General features: G+C 39.3%; 1 protein-coding gene across 1 annotated transcript in view; it reads right to left on the bottom strand.

Moving 5' to 3' along the window:
- Positions 1-8,366, bottom strand: part of mmp17a (matrix metallopeptidase 17a) — a 122,394-nt gene extending 114,028 nt beyond the window's left edge. The window contains exon 1 of the mRNA XM_023960393.2: positions 7,731-8,366. Coding sequence (XP_023816161.1) covers positions 7,731-7,865 — 135 coding nt within the window. The 5' untranslated portion in view covers positions 7,866-8,366. The remainder of the gene's footprint in view (positions 1-7,730) is intronic.
- Between the last annotated feature and the right edge of the window lie 3,643 nt (positions 8,367-12,009).

The following is a 12,009-nucleotide window of genomic DNA, read 5'->3' as shown; positions in this document are numbered from 1 at the left end:
GCTGTATTTTCAATGCGTTCAAGGCTGGATTTTGTTGTTGGCTGCATGTGTTTAAAATTAAACTTAAATTTAAAGGTGTTCTCTCTCTGACTGAGTTTGAAGGCTTGCTGTCCCGCATTAACCAGAGAGGGTCAAAATAAAAACAAGCATAAAATCACCCGGGACCTTTTTTTTATTATTGCCTTGATGGAAATAAGAAAAATATCAAAAAGTTCAGGGAAACCCGAGCAGGCTGGTTCCACATCCCGCAATGGGTCTCTGTCTGGCCGCCAGCTCGCCTACCAGGAGTCGGCATAGTGGTCGCGATCGCTCCAACTTCCTCTGCCCTGCCACAGACTATCCCAGGGAGTACCCGCCTTTGGTTGGTGATTTGGTTCAGATGGGTACCAAGTATCCACTGCTGCCAGACCTTTACACCGCACCCGTCGCTCAAATTGTACCGCTGGACCTTAGATTGCGTCTGTACGGTTAACTTAACATTAACATTCGGTGAGAATGGAGCTTTTAACCCTAACCTGTAATCCTAAACTTAACCCTTCCTCGGGGTCCGTTGGAAACTATGTGCGAATAGTCACTTTCTTTCAGGCACTTTATTTTATTTGCTGTGTAAGTGAATTCAACATTCTGCATGTGCTAGCATCAAATCAGTTCTGAGTCACAGCCAGTGCTGCTTGCTGCTGCAATGTAGGCTGAATTATAATGTCATTAAAAACCATTTTTCCTGGTCTTATTAAAGTTCTTTTCCATGTGTAATTTCATTAAACAGCTGGGTATGGTACACACATTCGTTTTGTCATCCCACACATTAATTAAAAAAAAATTCAATTTGGAACCAAAAAGATGTCCCTTTTTACGGTTTCTTTATCGTTGAAGAGAAATGTTTGAGCTTAAGTTGAGCTTTTCACTCATGCAAGATGCAGCATGCAGAAAGGGAGGATCAAGGGCGGGGCTACACAGCTCAGCAACAACGGCCACGCCCATATAGAGGAGATTTTGGAAACAGAGAATTCAGATAAACTAAACTAACTAAACTAAACCAAAATACGGCTTTTTTAACACATTTAGATGTTGGGATTTTGGATAAAAACTTCATAATCATAATTGTAACACCACGGGAACAATTTTATATAAAAGAAAATGTCTTGGCTTGAAAACTCTGTGTTCTATTTGTGGTTTTGAGTATTTTTGTTTTATGCGGAAACATTTACCACATAAAGAGCTCAAACATCTGACTCACAGTGGTTGGTTTTTCTCATTATGCAATGAGAATCTTAACCCAAATGGGAAACTTTCACTTTTTCCCCCTTTTTTTGCTTCATGTTTCAGAAAACAGCAGTTTCCTCTCCTATAGAATGTCTTCAGCCTAAAAACGAAATGGTAGTGCTCTTAAAAGTCTTTACTACATGTGGTACAAGTAGGAAATCCATATTTTAGTAGAAACAGTTCCAAGTTACCAACAGTACAGAACTAAACCTGCAATCCCTATTAAAAAATAAACAAGAACAACAAACAAACACTGATTTTCAGAATAAAAGCACATTTATATTTAAGATAAGTGGATAAGACTGTTTAGTGTCTGCCTGCCTTTTAATATTCTTACAAAGATCCCAAATTCTGTTTCAGAATTGAAAACAAAGCTGTAAATATGAAATGTTTCCTCTAAGGATCACAGATGACAGGTTTTGCCATTTTTCATTGAGTCCCATGTAAAAAACAAAAATAGAAATCAGCTTAGCTAACAGAGTTCAGTTCAACACTCTTTCTATCAGCGACCCTTGACAAAACTACAAGTGGATAAAATACGTTTGGAATTTTAAGTTAGCATCACAAAAACATCTATAAAATGTATAAGCCTTGTGCTATCCTATGACATTGACGTGTTCTCCCTACCATGACAAATGTGGATAAAGGTGGAAAGATTTCATGTAATCCATGGACACCAGTGAAGATCACAAATCATTGAAGAAAAACGGTTCAGAGCACTGTGTAGTGGGTCTAGATGACCCAACTCCCAATGTTAAAGTGCCTAGGATAGCACAAGGATTAATCAATACATTTAGTCTAGTGAAAAGGGGAAGGTTTTCACCTTAGTGCCTTTTTCTACTCTTAATTATTTTAAACAACAGTGGCCAAAAACGAGGAGTGCAGATTTAAAGGGGATGAAACCCGACCAAAGTGTCAACATTTTTAACATTCCTGCTCAGTTGAAGCTGTTAGGTGAGCCCCGTGTCAACGTACATCTTTGGACAGAAAACACCTGATTTGGTCATTATTAATTTCTCCAGCGGTCAACAGAACAGGAATGTACACCTTTGACAAGTAACCTTCCTAAATAGTTACTGCAACCAAGTTCCTCCTCTCTATGTATCTCACCAAAAACATCTGATGGCCCACTGTGGTTTAACTGGCTCTTTCATCATCTGGATATCACTCAAACCCTCCTTTCGGATGAAGATCTAGCTCACTTCTTTATTGGTAACCATTACTTATAAAAACCATCAGAGCTAATTTAAGTTTAATTCGTTTTTTTTTTTGGTCACATGTGGTTAAGGAAAATAGACAAGAAAATTTATCGAAGTTAGTAAGTTTCTTCAATATTATAAACCTAAAGTTTAGTTTTAGATAAGCTGTTCCTTATCTGTTGTGGTCTACCAACCTTTTTCAGACTACAGAACGGTATAACCCTTGTGCTATCTTAGATGACCCCACCCTTACATTGACGTGTTCTCCCTACCATGACAAATGTGGATAAAGGTGGAAAGATTTCATGTAATCCATGGACACCAGTGAAGATCACATATCATTGAAGAAAAGGTTCCGCGCACTGTCTTGTGGGGTCTAGATGACCCAACTCCCAATGTCAAAGTGCCTAGGATAGCACAAGGGTTAATGCCATACAAATATTTTTATAGTACGAGGCTTCCAGCTTCCAGTTTCCCATGACTTTTGAGGAGTAAAATATCTGCCACTGGTTTAAATTTCACTTTATATTTCATGTATGAACCATTAAAATTTGATATAGATTTTTCCTTAACCTATACTGTTAAAGTGGAAGCTAAAATAATCCCACACCAACTTCAACCCCATCCGACTTTTAAAGTTATTAGCAGCATTATCGTAACATTGGACATCTGCACAGAATGCAGTCTCTACTCTTGGCGGGTATATACAGAATACTATTATATCATACAAAAGGGACTTTTTGAGTGTATTTTAATGTTCCTTCCTCTCAAAAAACAAACCTATTTCAATCCATTCATGCATGTCTGAGTATTCCTCTAAAAACCTGGGCTCTGAGCACCAGCCCCTCCCAAACCACTAAAAGTAGTGGGTTCTCAAATTATGACATGGATAAGTGAGGATCCGCCCCTTCCAGGAAGAGTCTGCACTGCGGGTGCGGTTGCTAGCACAAGCACCCGCATTCTCCATGGAGCTAGCGGAGGTCGGCAAAACGCTTTCCTGTCATATGCACAAAATGCACATCCAAGAAGTTCGGATTTTGTTTGTTTTCATTGGCAAAACACAGACGCGCTGCTGAGACTTAACGGCAGGTGTGCTCATTACGTCGATCGCGATCGACCGATCGATCTTCCAAGAGATGAGGGAGGATCGCAGGCGAGCAAAGATAAATAACCCAAAAAATCTATTTCTAAAAAATCCGCCAGCCAATCAAAATCCTCACAGAGAAGGACGTGACTTGATTGACATGCAGAACGGCCAATCTGACTTCCTCTGATACATACGTCACTGCACATGCGTGTTTATAAAAACTGAGCGCAAATTGTGTCTGTCATCAGAAAGTCGCTTTCTGCCGCGCGGCACGTCAAGTCCCCGGCAGAAGACCACTCCAGCCCGCTGGAGTGTTTATTGATCCGCCCGGATCGCCCCAGTGTCTCCTCCTGCTTCCGGCTCCGCAGCCCCACTGATAAATCTGAGCTGACTTAGAAAGCAGTGTTTTCCGTGGCACGCGCTTCCCACGGAGCCAGGAGGCTTTAGAAATGCCATGCTCCCCAAATCACACGGTTTACAGCAGAGCATAAATACGATGGTCGCTGCTTTCTGATTTTGTAATAACGCCTCATCTATTACTACTAAAGGTATCTCCTCACAAATATTTGTGTACTCTTTCTTCTTAGTTTTTGAATTATCAATAAAGAAATGTTATGTACCACTATTTCATAACACTATATTTATTAAACTGTCTTTTAGTCTCAAAATACTACTATATATATATATATACATACATACATATATATATATATATATATATATATATATATATATATATATATATATATATATATATACATATATATATACATACATACATATATATATATATTACAGACCAAAAGTTTGGACACTCTTTTGGTTGGAATGGGAAGATTCATTTGAATGAGAAGGTGTGTCTAAACCTTTGGTCTGCACTGTATATGTAGTTAGATCTTTAAGACATTGTCATCTAAAAAGTAGCTCACATGCCAATCAAATCTCAGCACCCCTGCTTTAGGTCATGAAATGTGCGGAACCCACAGAGAGCAAAAGGAGTAGCAAACGATTCCGAATGAAATATTCATTGAAAATGCCATCACCAGGACACAGTTCGCTGGATTCAATGCTGGGAAATACTGAGAAATACTGGGAAAGCGTAGATTAAGTCTAAGGGGCCATTCGATTGACTGTAAACGAACACGCCTGCTTTGCTGATGAGTGTGATTGACAGATTTATTAGCCAATGATGACATTAGTTGACCTGCTGCGTCAGGAGAGTCTCAAAATTGACCGCAGGGATTTCTCTCACGAATGTGGGGAGATTCACAAATGAGAGCGGGTTTGTAAATGCACATTCTGCAATTCGCACGATCTGTGAGTTCATATTACAAGTGTACCTAAAAATCATGTTTGTGAAGCATCTATTGTGCATTTCTGAAACGTTTATTATGAATTTCTGAAACATTTCTTGTGTTTTTGTGAAACACAGCGTGCACATTAGTGATAAACACTTATTGTGCATGTGTGAAACATTTAGTGTGCATTTGTGATACACAACATATGGATTTCCAAATTTATATTGCACGTTTGCATAAAATTACAGTTGTGAATCAGAGCGTGTGTATTTGTGAAACAGCTTGTGTGCATTTCTGATTTTTGGGACTGAATTAACTCCATAGATTTAGGACACGTGACCGAATGACTTGACATGATTCTGATGTGGTGGGAAAATCCAGTAGCTTTCCAAAATAAAACGTCCTTCAGAATCAGATTACAAGTAAAACTGAAAAAATGTAGGTCGTGGATTTTTTGGGGACCACTGTGTTGCAACACATTTATTCCAGGCATCATACCAATTAATATTCTCCCATCAGGGGAGGTCCAGACCTTTTACGACCCTCATTGTTTCTGCTTGTTTGTTTAGAACAATGAAGCTCCTGTTCCAGTGAATTGGTGGGAACTTTCTGCACAAGAGCTGAAAACAGTCTTCATGGGTACTATGACATCACACTGGGTCACACATGGTGAAAATAACACAAAAGCTGCTGTGTAGTTCCTGTTAAATCAGAAAATTACAGATTGGTGCTTCGCACTGACACCCCGCACTTGATAACAACAAGAGGGGAGTGTAGCTGCCTCCGAGCGGCGCTTCCCTTTACAGGGCAGTTAATTATGGTCACTGTGAACCGGTAGACAGAGAAACAAATAGGTCCCGTGCTCAAGCCCCACTAAAAGCCCCACCGTGGCTTTGAAAGTGTGATGGGATTATGCAGCTGGATATCAGGACATGCTTCTGTGGGCAAAAGACTGTTTTTTTCCAGACCGGGTCCCAAATGTATTGCAGTTACGAACACGAACGAGCCGGGATGCAAGAGGCCACCAAAACCCTCGACAACCAATTATCCACCTGTTTTCAACAGCTGAGAGCAGTTTCATCAATGCAGGAGAAAGTCTTATTTAAAAGTCAATCAGACAGTCACGAGGGAAAAGGGCGCACATCTGTCATTCTGCCCGCCCAGCTCCTGTGATCGACTAAGCTCTCCAAACAAACAGCCGGAGGGAAAATATGCTTCTGCCTGTGATGGAGTAAACAATGACTGTTTTACACCACAACGGTGACCGTCTATCATTAAAGGAGGTGGATAAAATTGAAAGAAAACATAACTAACCACTTCTCAGGGATAAAAATGAAATTCAGTATGTCAACTCTGAAGCTACTGTAAAAGTAACCAAATAACTTTTTTTTCGGGACGGGGGGGGGGGTTTGAGCATAAAATGTCAAACCCTTAAAGAAATCTGACAGAAATATGTCTTTAGGACATCAAGAGAAGCTTTTTGCATAGGAAGTTGCACATAAACAACTCCATTTACAGATGTTTATGCATAATGTGCAAATTTTCACCATTTAATCAGTGTCATACCTTTAAAAGTCATTTTTATGTACAGGAAAAATACATATAGATTCAAAATATTAGAAGCATTTAAAGCTTTAACTGCATTCAAATTAAAATTAAAGCTACATTTTAATGTTTGGCACAATTTTAAAGTTCTATCAGTTGGTGAGAAGAACTTCTGAGCTGAATCTCTTCCACACAATTGAGCCATATATCCCTTAACCTTATTTAAATTTCTACTTCATTCATCTTTTAATTGGATAAAGTCGTTTTTAGGCAAAAAAAAAAAAAGAAAGAAACTTGTGTCGTTCTCTAGGACATAGTTTCTGCTAAGCGGAGGGAGTTCAATTGGTAATTCTGAGTTGTGGGCGGAACCGTTGTTTCAGAGTAAGCCCACCCCTAATTCCCGACATCCATCTGTTTACACTCTCACCCACTAGCTACAGCCCCTCACATCATCAACCCCTAACATGGTGCAACAAAAAGGCGAGAAGAATTTGGAGCTACCCGGTCGTGGGGAAGTGGGTCTTTCCTAAAAACCTTTAAACAAGAAAATCCACATCAAACATAAACTGATGACAGAGATTTGAATAGTGCAGACAATGTGAAGAAAATGTTTGGTCACTTCTTTTAAACCTATAAATTTGATGATGTTTTAGATTTTCCTCATTTAAAATTCCGATTTATCAAAGCAATATGTAATTTCTGAATTCAAGAAGAATCAATCAATGTTGTAAGTTATGATGGGGCCAGCATATCTAATTTCCACCCCTCAAAAAAAAAAATGTTTTGTAATTAACAGTAACTTGTTGAATTTCAAGGTAAAACTTTTGTGAGCCTGAATCTGGTGAAAATAACATTTGCCTGGATACTAAATGGATTCCTTTTTATAAATGCATCACATAAGCACCCAATAGCATTTGGTACATCTCCTAAAGAAGCTGTCATTAATCTAAAGTAGCACTATAAGAAAATGTACAGCAGATTTGCTCCTCCATCACATCTCCCTGTGATCCAACTCATTTGCTCAGTTTGAGGGATGACAGAGATTTTTTAGAGGGATAACAGAAAAAGGAACATTTTGTATAACGTCCCTGCCGGATGTGAATCTCCAATTCATCAATGTGAGACATTTACTATGTCAGCATGCTGTGGAGAATGTCGATACCCTACTGAGCCTGAAATATTTACATTTTGACTTTTTTTGTAATCCCCCCCATCATAAACAGTCTGCGCTGAGTCTGCAGATGCAGAAAACTACATGTCAGACTCACTGATGTTTGGAAAAGTATTGCATGATATGCAATCATTTCTGTGCGCAAAAACTGCACGAAACAAACTTACCACCCCCATGTCCAGCTGCTCCGTGGTCAGAGAGGGAGCCGCTCCAGTCAGGGACAGGAACGACAGCACGGGCACCAGAAGCAGCATGTCAGGGGAGGTATTCCTCGTGGATTTCAGAAAAACCCGAGAAATCATGATTCCCTACGACAGACTGATCCTGCGGAGCACGCGCGCGTCGAGCGCAAAAGCCGCATCCGCCGCGTAAATCACGCCGAAACAGAGAAAAAATGCGCCCGCAGAGCGCAAACAGATAAAACACATGAAAACTGCTGGCTGAAGCGACGCTGAGAGGGACTAACTTTGTTTTCAGACCAAACGGAACTTGCTTTGTCGAGTCTTATGTCAACTCCATGCCGCGTTAAATGTCCGTGGAGCGAGCGCGCAGGTCCGCTCCAAACCATGCCGAGCGGAGGAGACCGCCTGTCGACGCTCACAGCGAGGAGAGAGAACTCCCCAAAAGATTCAGAGGGTGGAGGGAGGGATGAAGGAGGAGGGCTGATCTGCGCCTCTGCCCCTCCGTGAAGGATGGCGAATTTATGACGCGCTGGCTGCGTAATTTGAGTCTTCGGGGATTTAGGGTTAAGGCTTTAAACGCATCCTCACGTGGGGAAAGCTGCGCGCGTGGATGGAGTCAAACTGGCTCATTCCACACAAAACACGCACAAGGTTTTTGCGTGTTAGTGCTTTGGACAAGTCAGACATTCAGACATAAATCTTAAGAAAGCCGCATGAGGGACAGCAACCCCACTTCTGGTGATTGCTGGGGTGGGGGGGTGGGGGGGGGTCTGTGGGGTCTGAAGATGTCAGTCACACAGGCATTACCTGATTGCATTCTTGAGGTAATGACATTTTTGTGGAAGTCTGTTTTGTTATCCGGCGTTTTACCACCTGCTCTGCTCTCTTGACTCGTGGATATGGATGGACGGGAGTGCCACAAAAAAAAAATAAAAATACATAGATAAATAATGAAAAAAAACAAGATTTTCTACAAATAATAAACCTGATAATACAAAAAAAAAGCATCGTTGTCCTTGTTCATTTAGATGGAAACTGTCTTAAATTATTTTTTTATGTATTAGTTGATGTTTGCAAAAATCTAAACTAGAACAGAAATAGATTGTATGTTCAAATATTTTTATAATTCCATTCATTGACTTGTATTTACCCCATTCATTTTTTCATTATTATTATTATTATGCTTGTTCAGTCTCTTGTATTTAGTATGACTTAAGAACAAAAAAATAAAACTATTATGTCTGAAATGTAATTAATGTTCAATAGGAATTATATGTAAAAAAAACACTTTGCTTGAAATAATAAAACATTCTCAGAGCGAAACAACTGAACAACAACGGCCAACGTAGCCAATGTAAACAGAATAGGAATGAAGCAACCAATGAGCTATGGACAAATGTAAAGCAACGATTGTTGTGTTATCAAACAGAAAAAAGGGTCCAACTGTTTATTTGTTTGAACGTTTTTTAGCAACTGAAAACACTTCTTACAGGCTTTTGTGTGTCGTTACGCGGCACGGGCTGCAGTGACGTCATGCTAAAAGCTAGTTCCTCACAGAATTCTCTTAAAAACAATGCCATACCACCACAATGATGAGGCACAGCAACTCATTGAAATATGATTGGATACATTTAGACTCATTAAAACAATCTTTCACGTATTACACATTGCTGCTCATTGTTTTCCTAACTATCTATATGTCATAAACACTTATTAGCCGACCTTCATACCCGACGTCTCCTCATCGCTGCAGTTGCTAGCATCTTCTGAGTTCAAGCACACACGGTACGCCTTTTTGTCAGTAACTGCCTTGCAGCATGCCTTCTCCGTAACAAAGTAACAAGTAAAAGTCTTGTTCCCGACCTTCAAAACTGGTAATCGCAATATAAACTTCTAATAAATTAACTCCCCCAATAAGAATTGTAAAGTGCAGCATGTCCGTCTTTCTCTGGTTGTTTTGCCCCGCCCTCGTAGCTCCTGACCAATGACTGAAGACATCTTTAGTCACCGGGTTTTGTTTACAAACATTGGTCCGTAAGAGAATACACTCCACGTTTTTTTTTTTTTTCCGTTTTTTATACCTGTTAGTTAATCAGCACCAAACAACCCTGTATTTTGTCATTTTGGTACTCATACTTTGGTGTCAGAATTTTTTAACAAAACAACAGAACGCTCACTTCAGATGAACATGTGGGAGGTAAGAACACAACAAATCCAACTTCACAGAATAAAATATACATAACAGAAACGAGTTCACAGAAATACAGCAAATGCATATGTTTCTGCGATTTTTCATTTAGCAACCCTCATTATGCCTCTATTATATTTGCATTTGCACAAACATCAGAAGAAACAAAGACCCAGATAATTACTTCTGTACATGAAGCTGTGGTACTAGGCAGCTCATTTTTTCCCCTGCAGAATATATGAATGTGTTTATTTATTTTCTTCGCAGGGCATGATGAATCCATCAGATGATGCCAGTAAGTACTGCCACTGTCTGTAGGAGCAATGTGCCCCTGCGGTATATTTCAAGACCATTTAATAGGCTGGCCGATCACTGGACTTCAATAACATAATGATTGCATTTTTAAATCATGTTTGTTGCAAAAAAAAAAAAAAAGAAAAAAACTAGGATTTTCTCGTTTCTCAGAGCATCATGTCTGAATTTCTGGTGGGAAGAATTGCATGTGTAAGTAAAGAAAAGCATACCGATCCATCACAGCAGTCATTTGTCACTAAAAAAAATGGAAACTGTGGAGTTTTTTTTGCTCTGTAGCATAAGGCTTTGCTGTGTTAGAGACACCGTCAACAGTCCCTGTCTGTCCCGTCGCATATGGTACATACTTGCAGCATTTGAATACATCCCTGATGGTGAAAAGAAGCTTGAGTAATTCACTTTTCCATTAAAAGTAGATTAAAACGTCCATTTGGCTCTCTCATCCCACTGCACACGTTTTACCTGAAGTGTTTCATCCTTTTTAGACTGATTCTTGTGGAAATGTCACACTTTTTTTTGCTGAACAGAACAAATAAATCCCTTCAGTCATTGAAATCGTGAGCTGAATTCAGGTTTGTCATAAATATTTTCTTAGCATTGAATCGTGTCTTCGTTTTATGGTTTGGTTAAGTTTTATGAGTGTGTTTGGATGACTGGGGAAATAAATTCAAAGCGTTACAAACTCTACATTTCACTTCTGAAGCAGGAATTATTTCATAGCGTCAATAAATATGCATTGTTTTGCATTGTGTGTGGGCTTTTATGTAAGCATGATTATGGCTGCCACACACACACACACAGTAGTAACTGTAAATTCAAAGACTTTTAGAGATTTTTCTCACCCACTTACGGCACATCTAGGTAAGAAAAAAACTACTTCATTTGTACAATTTTGTCTAAAAAACTATATATGACTATAATTCTCCCATTGGTGTTAGATTTTAATGCAAACTAGTAAAACCAGAAAATGAGGGCCAGGTTCACATTCCACAAACTGTTAATAGTCAGAGGCTTGTTTTATAAACTCCAGATTTCCAATATAAGCTGACAAATATCAGGTTTTGCACTTTGTGAAAGCCTTTTTTTAAATAATTTATTGACCTGCTTCAATATACAGTTTGTTTTTACGTTTCAGTTATCTCCAAATCAAATAGTGGCATACAAGAATGGAAAATCATCAATCATCATCCATCCCAACAAAAGGAACCTCACACACTTTCACCAGTCTGCATTATGCCCATCATCACTCTGCACTGAGAAGGTTTTTGGAGAACCAGCTCCTCCATGGAAGGAAGTGGCCCTTACCATCAAATTCCACCATTATGCCAAGAAGACAATAAGGCGATGACGGTAGAAAATAAGATGAAAAAGGGAACTTTGATCTTATTCTGAAAAAGCTGACATTTTGGTAAATCATAGGAATAATGCTAACAAGATGGGGACTGTCAATCACCGCCTATAAGGGTTAAAACCATTGACTGTATAAAAGAACTGGACTGAGGAAGTACCGCTGGCCCCAAAAAGCCAAAATCTCATAGACTTCCATTGATGAATAAACAGCTTTTACTCAGTCATTCTATTTGTCAGAATAAACATTCTTCCTCAGGTACCTTTTTTTAAACATGTTTTTGCTAATCCTATTTTTTTTTTTTTTTACATTTCTTTCTGTACACTAATCTGATGCCTTAAAAAAGGTATGTGGTCTCACATCGAACATTTAAAATGTTTGACTGAGTGGTAGGGGTGTGGACTTCCAGCAATCTC

The sequence above is a fragment of the Oryzias latipes genome, chromosome 12 (assembly GCF_053564925.1).
Source record: "Oryzias latipes strain Hd-rR chromosome 12, Olatipes_Hd-rR_3.1".
Taxonomy (NCBI): domain Eukaryota; kingdom Metazoa; phylum Chordata; class Actinopteri; order Beloniformes; family Adrianichthyidae; genus Oryzias; species Oryzias latipes.
This window is presented reverse-complemented; position numbering and strand designations above follow the sequence as displayed.